This window comes from Athene noctua, chromosome 6 (assembly GCF_965140245.1).
Source record: "Athene noctua chromosome 6, bAthNoc1.hap1.1, whole genome shotgun sequence".
Lineage (NCBI taxonomy): Eukaryota > Metazoa > Chordata > Aves > Strigiformes > Strigidae > Athene > Athene noctua.
The window spans coordinates 35,793,736-35,819,147 of NC_134042.1; the positions used below are offsets into that span (position 1 = coordinate 35,793,736).

The 25,412-nt window shown below is 38.8% G+C and overlaps 1 protein-coding gene across 9 annotated transcripts in view; it reads left to right on the forward strand.

The window, feature by feature from the left end:
• Positions 1-25,412, forward strand: part of UNC79 (unc-79 homolog, NALCN channel complex subunit) — a 113,782-nt gene that overhangs the window by 21,343 nt on the left and 67,027 nt on the right. For 6 of the 9 annotated variants that reach the window (XM_074908577.1, XM_074908580.1, XM_074908581.1 and 3 more), the window contains exons 8-27: positions 676-740; positions 2,556-2,644; positions 3,820-3,860; positions 5,127-5,155; positions 6,200-6,429; positions 6,761-6,932; positions 9,234-9,464; positions 11,367-11,557; positions 12,464-12,587; positions 13,776-13,916; positions 15,310-15,531; positions 16,110-16,337; positions 17,725-17,866; positions 18,276-18,355; positions 18,441-18,589; positions 19,603-19,760; positions 20,113-20,294; positions 21,586-21,787; positions 23,409-23,588; positions 24,641-24,706. In XM_074908577.1, coding sequence (XP_074764678.1) covers positions 676-740; positions 2,556-2,644; positions 3,820-3,860; positions 5,127-5,155; positions 6,200-6,429; positions 6,761-6,932; positions 9,234-9,464; positions 11,367-11,557; positions 12,464-12,587; positions 13,776-13,916; positions 15,310-15,531; positions 16,110-16,337; positions 17,725-17,866; positions 18,276-18,355; positions 18,441-18,589; positions 19,603-19,760; positions 20,113-20,294; positions 21,586-21,787; positions 23,409-23,588; positions 24,641-24,706 — 2,922 coding nt within the window. Of the gene's footprint in view, positions 1-675; positions 741-2,555; positions 2,645-3,819; positions 3,861-5,126; positions 5,156-6,199; positions 6,430-6,760; positions 6,933-9,233; positions 9,465-11,366; positions 11,558-12,463; positions 12,588-13,775; positions 13,917-15,309; positions 15,532-16,109; positions 16,338-17,724; positions 17,867-18,275; positions 18,356-18,440; positions 18,590-19,602; positions 19,761-20,112; positions 20,295-21,585; positions 21,788-23,408; positions 23,589-24,640; positions 24,707-25,412 lie in introns of those variants that run through there. The other 3 variants (XM_074908579.1, XM_074908583.1, XM_074908585.1) reach the window with 3 other exon arrangements.

Here is a 25,412-nt window from a genome sequence, read left to right on the forward strand (position 1 = left end):
TCTTGTACTACTCTGCATTACTTGTCATGCAAACAGGTCTGTGAACTAAGCATGATATTATCTGAACTGTTATTAGCACTAGGTAAACTGGAATTATTTTTCTATATATAAATTTTCCCTTAATGTATCTCAAAATGGGAGGAGTATTTTCTGCAGCTGCATGACATTTTCAGCTGGAGGGGTATCCCTTACAGCATCCATGCGATGCCTCTTGAACATACCTTTGTTGTTTATATCTTGTTGTTACAAAGCTAAGGCTCCGTCTGTGGCTGGACTAGTTTTCCTTTATCATAGTTTTGTTTTAATTGTGGCTAGAAATGTTACTGAGTTTACTCAGCTACTCCTACCATCCTGCTCCTGGAGTGGAAGAGTAATTAATTCATTCAGAGTGTTGGTGAGGGAAGGGTCTTCAACAGGGATGTCCGAATGTTACTTTTTCCATTTCTTCACTGAGTTCATGGTTTGTTTTGTAATTATATCCCAAATAATTCAGTAGGCATGTACATTCTAGGTTGCTTATTGTAATTATTAGGCTTCCAGAGGAATGGCTAGGTCTTCTCTCATATTTATATAGTATTTAGTACAGAAGATCTTGTTCTCAGTTGATACTTGTAGACACAAAGAATACAAGTATATTTTATCCATTTATTAATCGGCTGTGTTTTGATTTTGCAGCCTGGAATCCTATTCATTGCCAGCACATTGAATGCCATAATGCGATTAACAAACCAGCTGTGAAGGTACTGCTGTTTCTTCAGGGGTCAAACCCAACTATCTGGGGGATGGGAGGTTGTACTTTGGCTGCAGCCATATGCTCTGGTTGTGTGCAGGTGACCAAGAGCAGGAGCTAAGGGAACAGCAAAGCCTGTTGAGACCAAGGGGGACAGAATTTTGTTCCTTGGCTGCCTAAAGCAAGATGGGTTATTTCCTCCAACTACTGTGGACCAAGTCTTGATATTAAACATGGCGATAGTTGCAGAGCACTTCATAAAATTAAGCTGGTTCTTGGCTAATCCATGTAATTATTTTCCTGAACACATACATGCGTGTAAATACATGCACAGTATTCAGGAAACGTCAGTTATTACATAGGTACATGTTCACCTTGGTATCTTGATTAAGGTCGTACAATGGCACCTACTCTCTAATCCTTTGCTTGGAATGTCTCCTAAAGCAAATAGCAACAAAGCTTTATTTACCTTTGATCCAGCCCTCTTTGAGAGAGGTACATGATGTCTTTCCTGTTTGCACACAGGGTAACAAAGTTAAATAGCTTGACCAAGATAGTAGCGCAATTTGATGGCAGAGTCAAAAACAGCATCCGAAGTCCAGAGCATACTACAGTTAGGTGTACTAATTAATTAGATTTGTATCTAGTTAAATACATAGATATAACCAATTTTCCTGGCATTGGTTCATATACTAACATAATTACATTAGTCACTGTTCTTCAGTGAGCTTTTTCATAGGCTATTACTGATAGGGCATAATGGTGACACCTCCCTCACAAGTCCTGTTAGGGACCACTTTTCTGACCTCTAGTCATTCTCTGTGATCCCTTTTCATAGGAAATAAAGCTGTAAGGTGTTGCTTCACATTGTAGTCATCACTAGATTTGGATTAATCACTGAGTAGAGCAAAATATCAATGAAATTTACAGTTCCAAGATTTGCCGGTGAAGTACCTGAATATTTTTGAATGATCTCTTAGCTTAACTTTGACAGAACCAGTCTTGATCAGTCATCACTCAGAAAAATGCAGTCTGTTGTCTCTTGGATAGATGAATATAGATTTGGTTAATAAAGATGAGAAATATTTGAAGAGGCATTTGTCTTTATTTATAAAGTCTTGCACTTGAAATGGAGTAAGAAACATTTTGATTTAAGTGGTTAAGATACTGTGTATGCATACTGCTGTTCATCTCTTCATTAACTAGTACAAAAGACTTAAACAATTGTGTACATAACTGGCTGTTAATTGTAACTGTTTTCTGTAACTGGCTAACATGGAAGGATAAAAGCTAATGCAAGACAAAGTTTGTATCTATGCTGTCAAGAGACCTGTGGGTCCATAGTCTCCGTTCTGTCACTGGAATTGTGCTGTATAGTTTGTAACTATGATGACTGAAAATTTGATTTTGCTGGAAGGCGTTATTGAGATAGAAAAATCTAGACTTGTATGTTACATTGTTCTAAGCAATAGACTCTCTAAGTGACTATCTCTTTGGAAAGAAATAAAAAGCAGGTCTGTCATGACTATGCAGTGTAAATGTGTAACACTAAATATACTTATTTTTCAGAGTGATAATACCGATACTGAAATATGTCCTGTTTTCTTCCCATAGGCTCTCATTTTCAGTTACATCTGTATCTTTGTTAGAAATAATTTGAGATCCTGTACTGTCAGATGCTGAGTACCGTCTTTCAGAATACTAAATGCTCTCAACACATCTTAAAGCTCTGTTATATTGTATGTCCTAGCATTAATGTGTTGAACTTTTTTAGTGAGCTTCAAATGAAAAGATATGTTAAGTCTTTTCCTTCTCTGTGTTTCAGATGTGCATTGACCCATCCTTGTCTGTGGCTTTGGGTGATAAGCCACCACCCCTATATCTTTGTGAAGAATGTAGCCAGAGAATTGCAGGGTAGGTAAACTAAGAGCAGGAAAATGATCAGATATAGTCAGACTCTGTTGTTCAGAATTGTGGAGTGACATTTTATTTTGGTTTGATTAGCATATAGTTTATATAGATAACTCTGTTGAAATATATGGAGTACACTGCCACACAGTATGAATAAGGATTGCATAAATTTACCTCACATGGCCAGCATTTGCATCTAGTTTCTGAAAAACTCATCTAGTGAGTTGTTTTAAAGTTAAGATCTCGCAACGAATAGATACTGTGGGATGCATTGACTGTAATAGGGGAACCTCGTTAATCCACAAGCTTTTGCTTATGAAACATTTTTTTGTCCTCATCCTTTAGTTGTCATTAAAAGCAGGACATTATAATGAAAGCTCTTTCACAAAGACTTCGTTACTTTTTTGTAGCATGTATTTCAGATTATTCTCTAGGGTATACTGTGAAGCAGCAGAGTAAAGAGTTGAAATTGGTCCAGGCTTGTCCAGTACCTGGAGGGAATATAGCCTGAGATGACTCAAACTCACTTATTCCTTTTTTAAAAAATTTTATTTTTTAAAAATTGCTAATTTGGTTTGCATTACTTCATGAGATCTACTAATAGTTACGGGAAGTTCCAGTCATTACTTCAAATGGACGTAGTTCATGTAAATGGATGTAGTTCAGAAGCTATGTGGATTTTTTTGTCCCCAGTTTAAGACACTTATAACAGCTGTAGGAAAAGCTGTTACATCTCACCTTAGAATTTTTAAGTCATCACTGATTTAAAGCTGCAGGAAAAAGTAATTTGGTAGAAGCATAGCTTCTAAGGAGACTCACGGAAAACAGTACTGGTACCTTTTTTTTTTCTATGTTCGTCTGTTATTCTTCTATCAGTTCTTAGCCATCATCAGAGCACACACTATTTTAATTTGATAAATGTATGCCTTAAAAGTAATTTTTTGAAAGCCTGGAACATAGTGGACCAACATCAGCAAAGTGGTAATTTGTAATAAGACAGGCACGACAAAGAGAGGTAACGTAAAGCAGTCTGTAATTTAAAAAACTACATTTGTAAAAAAGCAGCTTCAGAATAATGTCAGTCCTACCATGTTAATTTAGATGAACTTCCTCTGTGCAAAAATAAATGCGTATATAAATAAAAAATGGAAAGCTAATTAGATATAAAATTTTTATAGGGATCACAGTGAATGGTTGATTGATGTTCTTCTGCCACAAGGTAAGAGGTATTTTAAGGGTAGGTACAAACTAATCATAATTGTACAACACTGCTTACTGATATTTCTGCATGTTGTATTACTTGAGAAGCTGTGTTCTATTCTAAAGGAATTTTTTAAAAATTTTGAAGTAGCTTTTACTTAATACTGCTTGATGTCCTTAAAGTACTATGAAAAATTGATTCATCTTCTATCTGAAATAGTATGCAACTTTTTATGTGTGAGGAAGCACAATTGAACAGATCTTCAAATCCTGAAGCATCCACAGTTAGGGCCAAGTTTTTAAAAAGTATCTGTGTCTCACACCAGTGTCCAAATAAGGGGCTAGTTCTTCTGGTAACCTGTGTCTGATCTGACAGATCTTAAAGCTTCGAAAATCTGTTCTATAAAGAGGAGGCTATAAAGGATATCAGAAGAGGATTTAAAATATTTTTAAATGATCCAGTCATTGATCCAATCATTGTACTTTGGCCAGTGAGGGAGCCTGATATTTTATTTCTATCAGAATGCAGACAAAGCTTGTTGACTGACTAATCAGAATTTCCTGGGTTTACAAGGACAGTCACATACTCTGTAAAATAACCCTTTCAAGAACAGAACAAAGACACTCCCTCTCTTTTTGTTCTGGAAACTTAAAATGCTTAGTCAGTGGAGACTGTTTTGCTATCTCTTTTTAGTGGAAATCTAATCCCGATTAAGAATTTTCTATTTACTTCAGGTAAGTACTTCTTTTTACTCAGCCACCTGTATTTACTGAATCAGATGTTGCCAGGGTGACAGACTGAATAGCTTACAAGTTGAATCTGCAAAAATTTCGCTATGGAGTTACGGGTTAATCATAGTGGCTGCTTCTACACTGTTCATCCATATTCACTAATCTTTCATCCTGCATGCTTTCACAGGCAGTGTAGGCACATTGGAGCCATGTCTCCTACAGCATGCCACAGTAGTGTGCTTACAGGTGTACTTGTACAAGTCTGTCCATGAGGCAGAAGCATAGGCAGAAGGTAGATGGGATGCAGAGCACACCACACTTAATGCACCAAGGCTGTTATTTCTACGCCAAAGTGAAAGATCCAGTAGGCCTAAATATACAGTGACCTACCTCATGCAGTCCAACAGGCTTAGAGGTTTCAGTAATAAGTATCTGGAAACACAAATTTAGCCTCAGAGACTTCCTTGCAGCAAGTCCATTTTCCCGTGGCTGCCATAGTAAAAGAGAAGGATCGTCATTCTGTGTTGATGTTTTGTATGCCTTCCCCTTACAGCTGAAATTTCTGCTATATGTCAGAAGAAGGTAAGATACAGTCATTTGTGTGATGGGGCATGATTTGTTGTTGTGTGTAGTGTCATTCCATTACTATGTGGTGTGTTCTTTCTTGTACCATTCCAAATTTTCACACTATCCATGAATGCATTTGTGGTGGATGGGAATGATTCAGCAGCAAGGTTTCTTTTTGTTAAAAATGCTGATGTTTGATTTGAGTTGTAGGTTTTTGTTGAAGAGGCAATTAGTAAAGCAAATCAATTTTGCAGTTGAGCTCAGTTTTTATTTTATAATTCTGCTTATGAAGAGGATAGAGCAAGAGATTAATTTTAAACCTGAGTGTTTATATCTTTTCCTTGAGGTCTTGTATTAATCCTAAATTGAACAAAAATCCTACTGTGAACTGTATTTTTTAAAATACATGGATTGAAAGTCTTCAGTGCTTGTCTCTAAAAAGATTGCTGACAAAAAGAATCTGCTTGCAATACATACCAGCTAGTGTGTTTTAATAACATTTTAATAATGACAGATGCAATGTATAATGTATTCTAGTTCTTATGTGGTAAAGAAAGCTTTTATGTTGGGCTGGATTACCAGGTGACAAAAATAAAGGTAGCGCATATTTTGGAGGCTTGGATGGTTACCTATAAGGCAGATCCTTACAAAGCATAAACTGGTGTGACACCATTGACTACACTCCTAAGGATTTGCCTGTTGCTACACGTAACTTAAAAAGACATTCTGAAGTATAAGCAGGAGTTAAGAGAACTACTGTAAATATTAGAGATTGCTCCAAGCCATAAAGTTGTGGTTGATGACTTAAATGTTTGTTTGGTCTGCTCTAAAAGAAGAGCAACTGTGCCATTTAATTCCAGGCCCAGCATTTAGGTCTGAATTCATCTTTCTGGAAGTTCAGTGCCACTTGGCATCCGGAGTTTGCACACAGTTGTGCTTATATATAGTCATTTTGGAAATAACCAACACTTGAGCCAATTGTCCAGTGCTGACTCTTATGTGTTTTCAGTTCTGCTTCCTGATACTTGTGGCCCGATAAAATATTTTTTTGTTTTCCAGAACTGTAGTTCACATGTCAGAAGAGCTGTTGTCACTTGCTTCTCAGCGGGGTGCTGTGGCCGCCATGGCAACAGGCCGGTTCGCTATTGCAAGAGATGCCATTCGAATCATCACAGCAATGAAGTCGGGGCAGCTGCAGAAACCCATCTTTATCAGACCTCGCCACCCCCTATCAATACCCGGGAGTGTGGGGCAGAGGAACTTGTGTGTACTGTGGAAGCTGTGATCAGGTAACATGGCAGCTTATGAAGCATCGATACGTAAAGCAGCATCAGGCTTTCATGTAGATATTTCCTGCAGATCTTGTTAAAATTGCTTTTAGTTTCACCAGGATAAGTACAAAGCAGGAGAGCTGACCTCCTGCTCCTTTAGCAGAGTACTGATCAGGTGTGACTGTTGTCCTCATGGAAGAAGTCAGCCTTGAATCCTAGAATTTGTTCTTTTGTTACTGCTCTCAGGAAAATGATGACATCACATGCCTTAACCTCTAGTTATTCTTGATCAGATATTTGTATTCAGTGCAGGAAAGCTACTTTCACTGACCACAAGCTTGTTTTATAGCTTGCTGAAGGAAGCTGAGTTTCATGCTGAACAGAGGGAGTATGAACTCAACCGCAGGAGGCAGATGGGCCTCTCCTCTTCCCATCACTCCCTGGACAACACAGACTTTGATAATAAAGATGATGACAAGCATGACCAACGCCTCCTGAGCCAGTTTGGAATCTGGTTCTTGGTGAGAAATTCTTGCTCTCTTCTCTCACTCCTCTTGCTTTCCTGTCCTTTTCTTTCTGAAGCCTCAGTTTTTTCTTTTGCTACTTCTTGACTTCAGTTAGATACTTTTCTGATTTATGAGCAAAAATGAGTTCTGTGAAGCTGTCAGACTTGGAGATTACAGAAGTAGTTTGGGTGGAGTTGCTGACTGCCTCTGAGTCCTGTATAGAGTGTGTAACAGAATTACTCAGTTTTTGACTTCCTGTGTTCTGTCATCTTCTGCTCACAAGTGCCCCCTGCTGAGTGCCATTATTTTTAACCTTAAAAGACAATCCCCTAAAGATCTTTCACCTTTCGTCTTTCAACATCACTCTCTGGAAGCTCAGCTTTCTCTCTTACCTCTGAATAGGCTGGCGGAGTCTAACTGGGCTGCTTTTCCTTCCTGCTTTCAGATTGGTCTAGCTGGACCAGGCCCAGTCATTGTACTCAAGCTAATTCACTTGGTGTGGGATGACAGAATGAAGCCCTGCTTGTTCTACCCCTTACAGTAGCTAGCAGAGAAAATAGCAGGGCTGCTGCTGGCTAGTTCATGAACAGGCCAGGCTGGAGCCTGATAGATCCTCCAAAATTGGATTCTGCAATTCTACTTAAGGAGAATTTTCCTTCTCAGGCTCTTTCCTGTTCACCTTGAGCTCTCATGCTCTCTCCTCCTCAGTCATTCAGTGGCAAATGGGGAGCACTAGGACTTCTCATCCATCATCTAAACAGAGATAGGGACAGCAGGGTGGTAGGTCTAGAATCTCATAATGCAAACAAAGCTGCTCTGCTCTTTCAGGTGACTACCTGAGTAAACTTTATAGTCTACTGATACCTTGTGGGTTTTGTTGTTTAACATTGTTTTAGACTTAAATCTTTTTTTTTTTTTTTTAATTGTGCCATGTTCATCTATTCTGTTTCAAATGATGTTTTGTAAAGACTGAAGGCTTATGTTTCCATAAATAGAACTGAAGTGAAAACAGAACGGGTTTTGTTACACTGTACATGCTTCACCCTTGACATTGAGAATCTGTCTTTATATGGTAGGGAGGGTGAACTCACTGACTTCATTCTATCCTTATAAAATCTCTTGGTCCCTCTGTAGTGAGTATTGGTAGAGATGACAGCACAGATTGTGAGAAATAGTGGGTTGCTCTTTTCTTTCATGAAATGAACACCTTTTATCTAGAAACTGGACAGAGCTCAAGAGTTCCTATTTTAAAAGGCTGCCAGCTGATACTGCCTTTGAGTTAACACTCATCTGAGACAAGCACCAGAAGTGAACATCTTCAACCTGCAATGAAGTAGAACAATGAAGGCTGTACTTTGAATTGGCAAGGGTGTTGTTAGCTGCCTCATTCCAAGAAAAAACATGGAAGAAATGCACTTGTGAGATGGGTTCTGGTCTTTTCCGGTGCTGTCACCAGCTGTTTCCCCGAAAAATGAAATGTATGTTTCTCCTTTGTTCACTTGCTACAAGGCAGCAATCACTGGTTTCAGGTTGCCAAGTGCTGAGAGTATGGCTCTCACTAGGAATTGGCAACAAACAGCAGATAGGTGGTTAAAGGAGCGTCCTAAATCTCCTGTCATCTGTTATTTTCTGTTCTTTGGATTCAGTGCAGCAACCTGAATTGAAGGTTTGTCTTCTGTCTCCAGAAGATATCAAGAGCTCAAATAGTAGGTAATTAAGGGCTTAGCAGTGTGCCTGGTTTGTGAACCAGTGTGCAGACTTGGTCTCAGATTTGTGACAGTTTTACAGTGCAGACATTGTTTTAGAAAGAGTCTGGAGGAGAATAATATTAATTATTATGTGAGAATTTTTGAGGACTTAAAACTCATATTCCCACCCCCAAATGAGGACAAAAAATCAAAATTGGAATCTTTTTGCAACAGAAAAATCACTTATTATATTAAGTAGACATCTTTAAGACTTTTGAAACTCATCATTTGGTTTGTCTTTTTATCTTGTACATTTTATATATAAGTGTGTATGTGTATCGTGTATTTTACCAGTTATTCAGTTTGTCAAAGCATTCTGTATTGATATTTTCACTATTGAAACTAAGAAACCAAAAATTCAGTGCTTGTTTTTTTCCCTCTTACTGTTATTTTTTGGTTTGGAAATGTTTTGTTTATTGACCTGTACCAAACTCAAAACTGATCAGCTTGTTTGCCTTCTTTGTAATCTGCATCCTTGTATCTCTGAGAATATGCAAAATATAGTATACAAACAATTTGACACCTTTAATTCTAGAAATGAAACTTGATTTGTGTTTCTGTCTTCCAGGTGAGCCTTTGCACTCCCAGTGAGAATACACCCACAGAGAGTTTAGCAAGGCTGGTTAGCATGGTGTTCCAGTGGTTTCACTCTACAGCTTACATGATGGATGATGAAGTTGGTAGCCTGGTTGAAAAGCTCAAACCCCAGTTTGTTACTAAGTGGTTGAAGACTGTTTGTGATGTCCGGTTTGATGTCATGGTTATGTGCCTCCTTCCTAAACCAATGGAATTTGCGAGGGTAAGAATAATTTATCTGAAGGTTCTTTTATTTGCCACAGAGATTAAAGTCTTACGTATAAAGACCATTTCTCCCCAGCTGTGTCAAGGCAAAAGAAATCTCAGTGGTTGAGGGAGTGGTGGAGTTCAGAAATTCTTCATTTTCTTAGCATTTTTTGTTTTACTGTGTTAGAGTCCAGGGATTATTTACAGCAATATGAAGACAGGTTGGAAGAATATTACAAGTATTGAAAGATACTGTACATTTTGGATAGCTGCACATTTCCATTAAGCTGCTGAAGCACTCAAGCTTGTCTTTAGTAAAAGCTATCATTTGTCTGCTCCCAGATACAAGCCTGTCCTTTACTAGTCTGGTTTACTAATTTTTCTCTGTTCTTTGCATTCTTGATCTCTGCAGCTGTGAATTAAGGTTCATGAAATCACATGTGTTGTAGCTGGAAGGAACTCTGGGCATACTGATGCCATGTAGCTTCAGATACCAAATCTAAGTGACTCAGTTAAGAGACTAGTTTGCCATGGTTCGCCTTACTGCTGAAGGGAGAAAGAGACTTACCTGTAAAGTCATTCAGGGTGCCTAAGTGAGACCATTGCTGGAATCAATTCTAGAGTCTTTCTTTCTGTCCATTAGTTACAAAGCAGAATTTGCCACTTAACCTGGATAGTAAAGACAGGAAACAAGGTCAGGGGTGTGAATATTCCTCTATAGAAAATGAAACATCATCATGAAAATAGGAACTTTGTATTTGTGAGAGATTTAAGGCTGCTTTCTCATTTATCACTGCCAATTATACCACATGTGCTTTTGTAAGACTTTCATTTTGTGACCCTCTCATGTTAAATGTCCAGAGGACATGCTGATTTTGTTTCCTGAAATAAAGTGGCTAGACTAGGAAGAACCATAAAGACTTGATGTGATCTATTACATCTTCAGGGATAAAGTGTGCATCCATGGATTTGGTGTACATGTGCAGACTGCATGTGTATATGTCTCACTCTGAACCATTGTTCTGAAGATGCAACTGTCTATGGGACGATTGGAGGGCAGCTGAGGGAATTTGAGAGGTGGATGGATGCTTTGAATGTTAGAATTGAAAAGATCAGGGCTTTGAGACTAAAGGGGGAAAGAAGGACTGAACCTCATGGTGTAATCTGTTATGGATCTTTTTCTTGGATCCAGCCCCTTTTTTGAGTTTTATTACCCCCACTGCAGTACTTAAGACTAGTCTGACAACTTGCCAGATTTGCAAGGATTCACTAGAACATGAAGACAAACAGCCATGAAATTAGCTGTGATGAATGGAGAAAAAATAGTTTGTTGGCTGAGATTACCAGTAGTTGCTGCCAAAACAGCAGGCATCTCTAGAGCCATTAGTCAGGAACAACAGATGTGAGCCGAGGTCAGTTAGAATAATTAATCTCTGTAGGCCAGTTACTTTTTTACTTAGAAGTATATTTTTGTCTTCCATCACTTAGAACCTTCCCTCAAAAAAACCCAAAACAAACAACCACAAAAGAACACCTGGTACAGACCAAGTTTATCAAAATAAAGACCCAGCACTGTAACAAGTTGTCCAGAGCAAATAATTGAAGGTGCAAGTTTGACCAAACAAATCTGTCCCTTGCTGAGAACTGTAAACAATGAGAGGTTACTCTGTGTCATGGCCTGGACGTGAGCAAACTTCATCTAAATCTTGGACAGTGCTTTTATGTACTATGGGTCAAATAAGAGAGGAAAAAACCGATGCAATCCCCATGGCTGAATTCTGAATTCAGGCTGGAAGGTACTGATGATCACCCCCCACAATTTCCTGGCTGCAACACACTGAGCAGATTTATGGTGCTGAGCAAGTTACAGGGACTAGGAAGTATTGCTCATCAGTATGATTCCTGGAAATACCCACAGGTTGGTGGATACTGGGACAAATCGTGTAGTGCTGTGACCCAATTAAAAGAAGGGCTGAATCGAATCCTTTGCTTGATTCCATACAATGTGATAAACCAGCCGGTGTGGGAATGTATCATGCCAGAGTGGTTGGAAGCTATAAGGACGGAAGTGCCTGATAATCAACTGAAAGAGTTCCGGGAAGTGTTGAGGTACGTAGACATATGTAGGAACCATTCTGTCGTAGCATATGTTGATTGTTGAAGGTTTTAGCACAGTAACATGGTGACAACAAATAAAAATGCCCGTGTACAACAGGCAGCAGTGAGCGAACGCTTCTGAATTTTTTTATAAATTGTATGTAGACTAAAGCACTTAAGCTTTGGGAAAGTTTCCTTTTATTGCTTCTGATAACCTCGAATCTGAATCAAGAGCCAACTACATGGATGCTTCTTTGCTGTGAGCAGGGCACATTTTCAGTGGTTTCCTGCAATGTGGTGGAAGACACATTTTTTTCCTCCTGGCCAACTGTTGATAAGAAATGGTGAGGATTAATAGAGCTGGCACTGAAAGAGTGATGATTTGTATTGATTTAGCTAATATCTTCCCCTGTTGGGCAAAGAAAACACCAGCATAAGAATGGTGGCTGTCCAAGCCATAATTTCATGTCTGGTCTATGCCTTTGACAATAAAACTTCACATTGCCTTTAAACTGATGAAGAGGCTCTGAAAGTGACTGTAAGTTTGTATTTGTAGGTATTGATGTCAACTTTTTTTGGTGTAGATATGGAATAGTGGTGGAATAGTGAGATGAAAAATTTTACAATTTTTACATTGGATGTTAAAAAAGGTATTGGTGTCAAATGCAACTGGGCATGATAGGAGTTGTGATCTAAGTTCTTAAGGTGCATCACCAAATTCAGAGATGGCCTTGTGCAGTCAGGACAGGTGGTATCAGCAATGTAGCTCAACTCCTGTGGAGTGTGAGGGTGCAAATAGGATTACAGAAGCATCATCAGTGCTGGTACTGAGATTGCCTTTCTACCATTTTTCTGTTATGTCTCACACAGTGTATGCCATGGTGACTCAGTGAGTTGTGTTTTTGTTCTACTTTTCAGCAAAATGTTTGACACTGAACTTTGCCCTCTCCCTTTCTCAATGGAGGAGATGTTTGGTTTCATTAGCTGTCGATTCACAGGGTATCCATCCTCTGTGCAAGAGCAAGCATTGCTTTGGCTGCATGTAAGTGTCTTCTCTTGACAAGTCATGCTGAAGCAGCTTATGATTTTGGAAAATGAAAAAAAAAAAAAGGGGAGAGGGGAAAAGAAGCCACTTTTCCAAGATCACGGAACCTTTCTGCCCTTTGCTTAGCCCCAGAGTAAGGATGGCTGGTAGACAGATCACAGGAAACTTTATGTTACTAGCCTATCATGGGCAATATAATGGAAGCCTGGAAACTCCTTTTTACCTTTGAATGTCAGTTGTGTCTTTAGGGTCATTTAGCTCTCGGAATTTTTGCCAGAGGTAGTTTTTAGTCTCTGTAGAATTTGATCTGTAGATTCCCAAATTAATTCCAGACTCCAGAAGCAGCTGTAGTTGTTCCTGTGTATGAAGAACTGAATTAGACTAGGGCTGTACTCATCAGGCTTGCTGCTGCTCTGGCCCTTTTATGCTCTATTTGTCCGCAAAGCTGGCATTCATCCAGTGTTCATATTCAAAAGCTACAGGGACAATCATGTCAGCTTTGGGCAGTGAATTCAAAAGGATACAAAATTTTCCACGGCATCTGAGAATAATACTTGTATTCTTCATTATCACCTCTATTCTGTTGAGGGTAATTTTCGTTAAGCCTCTGCAAAGACCAAATTACCTGATCACTAGCAATTTTCGGGTATGCAGAGTTTTCAAGTATGATTTTTTTTTTTTTTTAGATTTTAATTCTCCTAATAATAGTTAAAGAAAATATGAATGAACTTGTATTTGGCTGAGTGTTAGTGACAAAATAGATGATGAATATTCCCTCAGTGATTTGCAGATAACCATCCTGTCACTGTGTTGACACCTGTAGGCTACCGACTGGATTCTCAGAATAAATACAAGAATTCAGTTTTAAGTAATCATACGTACAATAATAGTTATTCATCCAAGTATTGGTAATACTTTTGGTTTACAGAAATTTTTTTTTTTGGAACAACCCCACATCCCTGTGTGTTTGTGCATAAAACTGATCTCAAGGCGCACTAAGCAGATGCCCACAAATATTTTGAAAATGCCCTTTTATTGCCAGTTCAATAAGCTTGCAGCCGACCTCATTGAATACCAAAATGAAACATATGGAACTTCATGAACTGAGGATCATATGATAAAGGTGCTTATGAAGTAGCTGGCATTTTTTATCAAACTCATGCTTTTTTGTTTGTCTTTCCTCAGGTGTTATCTGAACTAGACATTGTTGTTCCTCTTCAGTTATTAATCAGCATGTTTTCTGATGGAGTTAATTCTGTAAAAGAGTTAGCAAATCAAAGAAAATCAAGAGTCAGTGAACTGGCAGGAAATCTTGCAGCTCGGAGGGTAACTCTTATTTCTCCTGCTTATTTTTTTGCTTAGAACAGTTTTCCTAATAGAGTGCATGTGAAGAATTAAAAAGTTGTCTTTCAATATGGCAACATTTATTAGAAACACTATAAATTTTGAAAATGGAAGAAAATTGGTATGACTTCTGCAGTTAATACAACTCTATCACGTGGTCAGTGTAAAGATAATGCAGACGGGAACTGCAGAAAAGCTGTGCAGTTTTTCCTTAGTGAACTGTTTTGTTTGGGTTATGTTTGGAGTGATCTTGGGTTATGTTTGGATTGTTTTTGATATCTTTTCTGACCATTTTCATTCTCTGCACCTTCTGTTAATAACTGTCAACAAGTTCTTGTGGACAACTGGTAACTCAAAGTGAGCTTTTGTAATCTAGTACAAATTTGGTAGGCCTAGGTATGTTTTGGAAGAGTGACAGCAGAATTTATTTCTGTTTCCCTGAATTTTTTTCCACCATCCAAGAGATGCAAAGATTGATCTAAAAGTCTGTCAAAGGCTTATGGTCTGCAAGAAAACATGTACACATCTGTAGGCACTACACATACTTGGACTGATGTAACTAACTTCCAAGTAGTCTTGGATGAAGTGCTTCAGGGACAGCAGGAATAATAGTGTTTGAAAGATCAGATCTTTAGATTAAGGAACTACAGCATCTAGGCTGTTGATTCCTGACAGGTGGTCTGCCTGTCTTCTGATGTAGCTCATCAGAGAGCACTCCCACACCTAGCCTATGACCACTTACAAACTAAGCAGAAAAAAAGTCAGACTTACTGTCTGGTCTTTCAGACCGTAGCTGGCCTAAAAATAGACCTCATGTCATCTAACTGTGTATCTCCCTGCAACACTTAGAGGTTCTCAGGGTGTTCCAGCTTCCTTACTGTGGTGTGGATATAAATCAGTACAGACATGCACATCTTGTTACTATTGTGTCTAGTTAATTTCCAGCTACCTGTATCCTTGGTATAGTTTTAGTTACACCGTTCTCTTGAGATAGCCTCCTTTATTAGCCTCCTACTATTTAAGTTCGTGTGCCTGGATTATGGAGCAGATCATTGTAACCTGATGGCCGCTTTATTGCCTGCACCAAGTTTCTGTTTGCTTTATGATGTTAAAATTCCTCTGTAGGAATAAGGTAATGGATGTCAGCCACTTAGCTTAAGAGAATGTATACATCTGTGCAGAATATGATTCCTGTATTTCTATCATATTGTATCATTTAATGGCATTTAAGGGATATGTATACATTTTGAAAAAGAACTACAGAAGGGAATAGTAAGGCTGTCAAAGTTCTTGCCATTTTCTGTAGTTTTGTATAGAATGAGATTGCTTAAATGTGTAGCAGTCATTTGGACGTGTTGATTCTTTATGTCTTCAGGTAAGCGTTGCTTCTGACCCTGGACGCAGAGTTCAGCACAACATGCTGAGTCCTTTCCCAAGCCCCTTCCAGAGCCCATTTCGGAGTCCAATACGTAGTCCTTTTCACAGCCCTTTCAAGAACTTTGGACACCCCAGTGGAAAGACAATTGATTTTGACTGTGAAGATGATGAAATGAATCTTAATTGCTTCATTCTGATGTTTGATCTCATCTTGAAGCAGGTACTCACATTGAGGGGACATGGAAGTTCTGCAATCACTTTTGGCTCTCCTTTAATCCTGTCCTGAGTCCCTTTCTACTGAGGGACTAGCATGAAGTATACAACATCTAAATCCCTCTACAGCTGCCTTTACCCATATAGGAGTTATAGGCTCATGTTCAATGAAGAGAAGTTAGATGCCTCCACACTCATCTTAGGTAGCTCATGTGAGTGAAAGGAACTTCTTGGAGATCTGTTTATTTCTGCAGACTAGAAGCAAAGGCTTGTTGATAGACTTGGATTCAATGCATATTTTTTGGATAGCTAAATTTGTACATTGTGAATCCAAGGCTGAATGTTTTGGATAACTGTCTGCAGGTAGAATTAATGGTTCTGGTGTTTGAAATTGTGTTTACTCTAGCTGCTCGACCTTGGTCCTCAACACCAGTTGCAGTTTAAAGTTGTGAGTTCCAGGTTTATCTCAAACTCTTCCCAGTACTGTAATATAACACTAGCAGAAATGTGGGAAGAGGTAGAAAAGTTAATGCTTTGGCTTTTAAAAATAAATAATAAATCCTTACTCTTTTCACTCTCTTTCAGATGGAACTCCAGGATGATGGTGTCACTTTGGGCTTAGAGAACAGCATTTCAAAAGATATAATATCCATCATAAACAACGTGTTCCAGGCACCCTGGGGTGGTTCTCACACCTGTCAGAAAGATGAAAAAGCAGTTGAATGTGGTCTGTGTCAGTCCAGCATTCTGTGTTACCAGTTGGGTTTTGAGCTGCTGGAACAGCTTGCTCCAAAAGAAGAAATCAGGCTTGTGGTAAGTAGAGAAGGAAAGGACTTATGTTATTGGTGTGCTGAAACTCCTCTTCCTCGTTTTTCTCATTACATTGTGCACAAGGGAGCAAAGCTACACTGACCTTTGGCGTGGAGGATTTGGGAGATTAAAACAAAATGCCATTAAACTGTAAAATTTCATAAGTTTGATTTGATGAAAAGAAGCCAGGGAAGATGACAATATTCATCTGGTATCAACTCTTCCCCCATCAACACTGAATTGCTGTCTCACTTTGGAAGGACACTCCTGTGATACTGGGTCTTAAATAAAATGTGAAATGTTAATATTTAGTGCTTTTCATCTTTTAAAAGATAAGAGTCAATATTTTGAAGTAATTAATGATTTTGAGTGAATCAGTTGTCAAGTGAGCAAGCCTTAGTTGGTGCTTGATTGTTGAAGATGCTGTGCACTGTTGAAAAATAGAATATACTTCAAACTGAGCGTCCAGCTTTATCAAACAGTTATGTACTCTCTGATCACTAGTCGTCATTAAGGTCCTCTGTAGCTCTGCAGAAGAATTAAAGCATTACCTGTGGTGTGATGAATTTATTTTCAGCTGTATATCTATTATACATAACTGCTCCATCTGATAGTTCAGAAGACAGCATCGTTCCCCTTAGTCTGCGTGCTTATTTACTGTGGCATGGTAGTGGCAGGATGTTTATTAGTAATCTTTTTCCAGTGGTGGACATAGTGATGCCTTTTGATGTGTAAAAGTTTTGGAATTCCATTTGGATGTGTATGCTAATTGTAGGTATTATTCATGTGGCATTCAGTAACTTGTGCTATAAAATCATCTCATGCCCTTGCTACTTTTTGGCTGAGGTGAGAATCTGAACTGCAAGTGGTGAAGTCTTTTGCGTACTTGGGCTTTGTTCTATTTCTAGGATCCACTGTGTGATTTATAACTTAAAGGTCACAATGACAGTCTGTAATCCTGGGCTCCTGGCCACAGGCAGAAATAACTCCAGCCTGGTCCTTTTCTTAAGCAGTGACTGAGGTAGCTCCTGCCTCTAAGCCTGTAACTGTACAGTAGCATAGGGAAAGTGCCCTGCTCCTGGCTGTTACTCCTGTGAGGCAAGGATGACAAGTTTGGTGAAACCATATCCCTGTGATTGGATCTACCAATACAGTTTCTGTTAAGTGGTGTCATTTAAATCACTTGAAGCAGTCTCCTTGTTAGTATGCATTTGCCGAGGCAGCATTTTAGATATGCAGGTGATTTGAATGAACAAGTGTATGTGGAACGCGACAGTGTCTGCCTTGTTTGAGCTCAGCTTATCACACCAACTGTAACTTAAAAGTAGGATACAGCCTTATGTATTTAGATAACATCAAGAAACAATTTTAACTTATTATATTCTTAAAGGAGCCCACAGATAACCTCGAGGATAGTCTTCTGTATACTAGACCTGAGTTTATTATAGGAACTGAAGGAGAAGAGGAAGACAAATTGGCACCAAAACATGGAGAAAACCCGGGAAATCACACAGAGACCACAGAAAATGCTGGTAAGTGGGGGTGAGAAGGTTGAGTATTTCAGTAAGGCTTTAAATGAAACACTTCTACTCATATAGAATACAGCTTTAGAAGTAGTCGTTCAGGTCCAACGATGCACAATCACTTTTTTCTCATGCATTTAATTTTTTCAACATATTAATTAAATAGGAAGTCTGTATTTATGCTGATAGAAAGTGTAGCGCTCTCCAAAAAGTTTTAGAAGAAATCTTGGCTCTTTGAACATATAAAGAAGCAAAAAGATTCCATGCCAGATTCCATGCTGTTGTATCTTTACTGATTGTAGTGTTACTGTGGCTAGAATTAATTTATCTCTCAACACTTTGACATTCTTTAGTTTGATTTTGAATCCACAGATGGGAGAACTTTAACAACATTTTATGTAACTTACATTTTTAACAGCAATAAAGAATGACACAGAAAGAAAATTTTGTTACCAGCAACTTCCAGTTACCTTGAAGCTCATATACACTATATTGCAGGTAACACTGATTACTTGTTTGTTTAGTTTGAATTTTTTGGTTAAGTGGTGCCATTGTGTTGAGAGTAGTACATCTGCTTACACAGGAAATGTCAAGATTTGAAGAACCAGACATTCTTTTTAACATGCTGAACTGTCTGAAGATCCTGTGTCTTCATGGAGAATGCCTGTATATAGCAAGAAAGGACCATCCACAATTTCTTGCCTATATTCAAGATCACATGCTGATTGCCAGGTAGGTTTTTATTGCATATTTTGTCTTCATGCTTCGTTGATTCTCCAACTATACATTTGTTGTTCGCATCAAAGAATTTGTAGGTTTAGTATGGAAAATTAACAAGGGCACGTAGGGAAGTGTGGAAAGGTTAAGGAACTGTATACGGGCACATTGCACTGGCTAATTAAGAAGTTGCAAATGAAACCAAGGTACCACCTGCATTGTCCATCCTGGCTACTCATGCACCACTTGTCTTGCAGTGACTCATAGTTTCTCATATTGAATAAAAGCATTGTCTGAGACTGAGGCATCTTCCCTGACTCTACAAAATAAAATGAAAGATGATGTAGGGAGAGACACACAGTTTATAGGGCATTAAAGCTGAGAGAACAACAGTATTGCACCTTATTTTTAAGCGGTAGAGGAAGTTTTTCATTTAGAATCAGAGCGAAATCTGTACATTTTAAGATTCTCGTTGGAGAAGGGTATTCCTGCAAAAAAATGAATAAACATCAACATGTGATGTGCTGAAATAGTGTGTATTCATCAGTGTTTACAGCTGCTCTCTATCGGTTTCATTGATGAGACTGTAGGGTTTTGGCAGACTACAGAATCTGTTTTGAATCTAAATACCAGAAAATTGTGAACACCCAACATCTTAGTCATTTGTGTTGCCAAGACAGTTCATGTGGCTTCTGTGCTGAAGCTGGTCATGCTGAATCTGCTAATTTGTAGCACAGATTATGTTCCATGGCAGTTGTGGCTTGAGTTAGGCCAACTGGTCAAATCTGAAGTGTTTTAATGTAGAGGAATATTTGAATCTCAATTTTCAAGAAAAACTCCTGTAGTTGGAGATTTCCAGGTAGCTCTGGTTTCCTGCCAGCAACTCTGTAGTATTCACGTAAATGCCCAGGATGGCCTATAGAGATTTCCGTGGAAAGTGCTTCCCACCAATACAATGTAGACATGTAGAAGAAAGGATGTGAAGGGAGTGCTTTTATAATCAGGCTTCATCTTTTTGGTCTTTCCAGCTTATGGGGAGTTGTGAAGTCTGAGTTCTCTCAGCTTTCTTCCCTGGCAGTCCCACTTCTTCTTCATGCACTTTCACTTCCCCATGGAGCTGACATTTTCTGGACAATCATAAACAGCAATTTCAACAGCAAAGATTGGAAGATGAGATTTGAAGCAGGTAGGTCCAAAAAATGTACTACACTATTTGCTCTTTTTTGCTTCACTGAAGAGGCAGAGCTTTCTTTGTTGTAACTGAGGAGACCTGTAATACATAATTATCTTTTTGCTGCTTTGGGGAGTTTTGGAGATCATCTGGTGCAAAACTATGGTGCAACAATGCAGTAAAATAGAGGAGAACATGAGACGTTTTTGATAATGTAAAATTAAAGTTGTAACACTTGCCAGCTATTTTTTTGTTGTTACTTTTAGATGTGTGTATTTCTAGGAGAGGTATATTAATCAGGACATAAAGAAGCCATTGCCTAAATTAATATGCATATTTTCTTTGTCTGGGGGCACGGCTGCTACAGTGGAGAAGGTGGCTGTCTTATGCAGATTTTTGGATATTCACTCTGTGACAAAAAACCACCTACTGAAGTACTCTTTGGCTCATGCATTCTGCTGTTTCCTGACTGCTGTGGAAGATGTCAACCCAGCAGTAGCTACAAGAGCTGGGCTATTACTTGACACAATAAAGAGGCCAGCTCTACAGGTAGGTTCATTATATGGGAAAAATACGTTCAAACAGGAATCCGAGTTTTCACCTGAAGTTCAAAGTGGTTTAGGTGTACAGCGTCATGGTCACAACTAACTCCTCTTTAGACAAGCCTGATGGGTCTTGCAGTTGACACAGGCACAAAATAGCCAAGGGAAATGATACTGTCCTAGCTCCAACTTAGAATCAGAATCATTTAGGTTGGAAGGACCTTTAAGATCTTCAAGTCCAACCATAAAAACTTTGATTGCAAAGGATTACTGTTGCATTTGAACTGCTATCATAGAAAGCTCTAAATGTTTTTTATTTTTTTAAGTTTATTGACATTTTTATATTTAAAAAAAATAAATTTCTAAGTCTTATGACACCCTGCTGAGCTGACAGTGAGGAAATACCTTCAAGCATAACCAAACATGGTCTTAATCTTTGCAAGATTTACTTAGGCATGTAACTTTAAGCATATGAGAGAGCCTGCCAATCAGAATTCTCATGATGAAAAGTAAGCAGATATGAAAGTGGATCAGAATTTATGTATACAAGCAAGATAAAATACCCCTGAAAAATCTCATAGTACACAATTCAGTTCTATGGAGAATAGAATGAATATGTTTTTTTAAAAGTTCAGTGTTACTGCCTGTAAAAACCTGTTAATACTTGCTAGTTTTATTCCATATAGTGCCTTTTCAAAGTAGTTTCCAGAGAACTTGAATTCACTGAGACTGTTACCAGTATACTGCACTTTCCTATTTAATGTGTGGGTTTTCTTCTCAAATGTAAGTCTTGACACTACAGCCAAAATTCTAGTGCAAATAAAATACAGAGGCATTTTGAGGCAAAGTGCTTCCGATACAGTTTACCACATAATCTTTCTTCCTCTGTTTGGGCTTGGTGATTTATTCTTTTTGTAATTGAGGGCTTGATTCAGTTGCCTAAATAGAAGATTTTTCTCAGTCAGGGGGGTGTGAAGAGAATACTTTGATATTGTGTACCAAATGTGCAGTAGGACAGAACTTTGACTATAACTTTGTATTTCTCAAAATCTTAGCAAATTCTACATTATAAATATGATGTTAATTTATGTCCTTACCTTACTTTTCCATTGATATCAGTAGTATTAGTTCTGATTAGTCCTTTAGGACTTGGTTGGAAAAAGGAGCTAAACCTCTATACTGTATTAATTAATAGAAGTTATGAGCTTTGACCTCCCTTTGCTTTAAAAAAATGATTAAAAGTTTTAACATCTAAGTTCTGTGTTGTTTTGTTTGTGTTGTTTTTTAATTTTCTATAGGGTCTCTGCCTCTGTCTTGATTTCCAGTTCGACACAGTTGTCAAGGACAGGCCCACAATTCTTAGTAAGCTTTTACTACTTCATTTTCTAAAAGCGGATATTCCAGCTTTGAGCTGGGAGTTCTTTGTGAATCGCTTTGAGACCCTGTCTCTGGAAGCACAGCTTCATCTGGACTGCAACAAAGAATTCCCTTTCCCAACAAGTAAGCAGAGTCCAAATCAATCTCATCACTTTTTATCAGCTTCTGGAATTTCAGCTACCTGCAAGGGTCTGAGACAGAGATGTTGGTCTCACCTGTATAAATTCTCTGAAACCAAGTAATCTTTCAGGCCAAAAGAGAATAATTCAAAGTGAGCATTTTTTGACTAGCCAAATACAGATTAGTCTATATCCTGTCACACGTTTGGGTGTCATGTTTTGCTCTCACTAGGATGTGATTGTGAGCCTTGGTTGAAATGCAGTCTGTTTCTATGATCAGCTGCAATCTGCTTGTTCTTTTGTAGATGTTCTTATGCTATCAACACTGCTGTTTGCAAAGGTCTCAGTCATGCCTGAGACTGTTGTGTATTGGTCTGTACAAAGACAGCCTTAGGAGCTGTATGACCCTCAAAAACCATGCGAATGTATGGGTCACAGCACAAGAGGTACATGGACTCTTAGAGCTGGTGCTCAGTTAACTCTTTCTGCAGTGGCAAATGTTTGTAAGTGTTTGTCTTGTTCATAGGTGGTTTCTTGATGAGATACCATGTCTCCTTCCATTCACTGGGGGGGGGGGGGCTAAAAAATAATCTGTGCATGATTGTTTCACATGCCGAGTAATTCAGAACTTCCTAGTGGTGGCCCATGAGGCAGATCTATTTCCATCTGATTTGCTTGGAGGAGGTGGGGACAGCTGTTTGGACAGCACATGCTCCCTCAGCAGCCTAATGCCGCCTCCTACATTTGCATGGAGCCCAGTGCCTAAAAAAAACCCAGGTGCTGCTGCTGCATCCATACAGGAGATGGGTGGAACTTTCTTCTCCGTATGTAAGTAGCTTCACCAAAAGCTGGGAACTGCTGCTGTAGCCTGAGGAGAGAATCTTGGCACTAGTTTCTAGCACCTCTGGCTGCAAATGTATGGTCATATCTTTAAATATGAATATTTGGGAGTGATTTAAAATGTGCAAAAGATATTTTTCAAGGTTTTTTTTAACCTTTCTCTTTGCCTTTTCAAAGACATAAGTGGTGCAAAGGATGGGCTCACTGGCTTTAGTTGCTCGGATAATTAAACTCAAAGGGTTTGAATGCACTGTTAGACATGACTATAGAAAAGTGTTGTTAACCCCATTAAGACAAGCAGTGATACCTCTGGTAACACCACTGTAAACGCATAATCACACTCACAGATTTTTGGAGGCGCTGTTCAAATCCAGGATGATAGGTGTAGGCAGGACAGGAGGTCAGTGAGGCAAAACTAGAGGCCAAATTTGGGTATGAGTGCCCTAAACGTGGTCCATACTCGTGAGATTTCTGCCATTTTAAACAGAGGGCACCTCATATTCTCTTAGCCCCACTTAGTTTTGGTTTCAAGAACCTGTTTCTTTCCAATCTCTAAAGAAAGAGTAACAGCATAATTTTTTAAACACAGTTATGCCATTTGGGGTTTTATGGATTTCAGAACAAGAGCATGCAAATGAGTGCCTTGCAGATGGACCCCTTGAGCCCATATGAAGCTTTCTTGACTTGAGTGGGACCTGGGGCCCAGTTGCATTTGGCACTTGGCAGCATTAGGGCCTCACCATGCTGTGGAATGAATCCTAACTTGGTCAATTGCATTTGCAAAGCTATCACTGCTGTCCGGACAAATGTCGCCAACCTCAGTGATGCAGCAATGTGGAAGATCAAGAGGGCTCGTTTCGCACGTAATCGTCAGAAGAGTGTGCGTTCCCTGAGGGACAGTGTGAAGGGACCAGTGGAGTCAAAGAGAGCGCTCTCCCTTCCAGAAACCTTAACCACCAAAATTCGTTGAGTATCTATTTATATTTTTGTGACACACCTGTATCTTCTCCCTTACGATCGTATCCTATTGCTGGGTACACATCAGAATTGTCAGTATTTTTTCAATTGGGATAGCAAATAATAGGTTTCTGACTCATTTGGGCATTATTCAGATAATGACAAGTTAGTGACTTTGACAAAGAACATAGGCAAACATTGTGTCTATGCTGTGTTTGTTTAAAATGCCAGCACAGAATGCTTAGAGACTAGTTTGCGGATAGATCTTAATTTTTATTTGTGGCTAATACAGAGTAGTTTTGTCTAAAATAGATACAGTGTTTACAGAAGAATTCCTCCGTTACTAATTTATTTATTAATTGTAATTATTAATCAGTGTATGCGGCGTATACTAGACATCTTAAAAACAACTGTTAGTGTCTCAAATGAACTTTTGGATATCTTCAAAATTCTTTTGTTAAGAAAACAATATCCATGCAACGCATCCTTCCTGCCAGCTTCTATAGGAGGACCTAGGTGCTGGAAAACCATGGGCCTGTATGGACTGCTGTACAGATACCTTTCCAAGCAGAAATAAAGCATTTAGAGAATTTTACAAACATAGACCAGTCTTTATATTCAAATTGGACCTCTCACATTGCTCCTGCCCATATAATAGGAACTAATAAAATGTTCAAACACAGATACTGTGAAATGTTAAGTCAAAAGGTGATTTCTTTGAAATGAACACCACCTTTGGAACTCTTAGGTAATCCTTCTTGATCGATTTCTGATCCTGCATAGGGGCTCCTGCATGGTGACTCTTGTACCAGCAAAACTGAACAATGAAGAAAACTAATTATAGAATATAGTGCATAGAATCTATAAGGCACAGAAGTGACATGATTCAAACGGTTACACTCACTGCCTGACAACAGTGCATGAGTAAATAAACATAAATATGGTAGCACTGAATATATGCTGAAGTATAAGTTGTCAGTACTGCCTTTTTAAACAGAGTTGCTCTTGTTTTTTTGTTTGTGTTGTTTTGTGTTGTTGTTTTTTGTTTTATTTTTTTAAGCTGTGAGCTTGACCAGACACGAGCAGTCTGCTCCAGCTCTTGGAGGAACACCAGAGCAAACACCAGGTGGGTTTGACAGGGGGGGTGTTTTGATGAAACAGGAAAAGGAAGGCACTAGCACTGGCTGTCTTGCTGACTCATGAGATCAACTTACGCAAGATGGAAGTGGTCTAAAAGGCACAGCGAATCATGTCTTAGCGTGGTTCCAAAAGGTATAAATTGAAGCTTTGCTCTGGATCTGTACTGAAAACTGCCCCCAGTTGTAAATAGTACTTTGGGGATGCTAGGAGGTTATTCAGAGGCAGTCATTTATGCCAGCAGTGCTTCACCCTCCTGTGTTTCATTGCCTACAGAAACAAGTAAATCTTTAGTAGGCTGGTCCCATGGGTCACCTGTGTTCAGCCTGGTCTTTGACCTTTGGGTTTCAGAGGCAGCAGACAGAATGCTTCTGATTGTTGTACTGTAAATTGCACTTGTCTCCTCTGTATGCTTATAGACATCTCGAGTACCTTACTTTATATTTACTGACATGTTGTGAAGATGTCACCCTTCTGTTAGGCTTTTGAGGAATAGTTATCTCAGCAGAGTCTAAGTAATGTCTAAATAATTGTGACTGCTCATGGTTCTTGCTCCAAGTCCTTCATAGACTGATCATTTGGAAGTGAAAAATCTCAGATTCAGATCTTTTCACATTTCTTCTTCAAGATATGCAGTATTTCCAACAGGCAGAAATTCAGAATCATAACAGATCAGCTTACTGGGTGATCAGCTG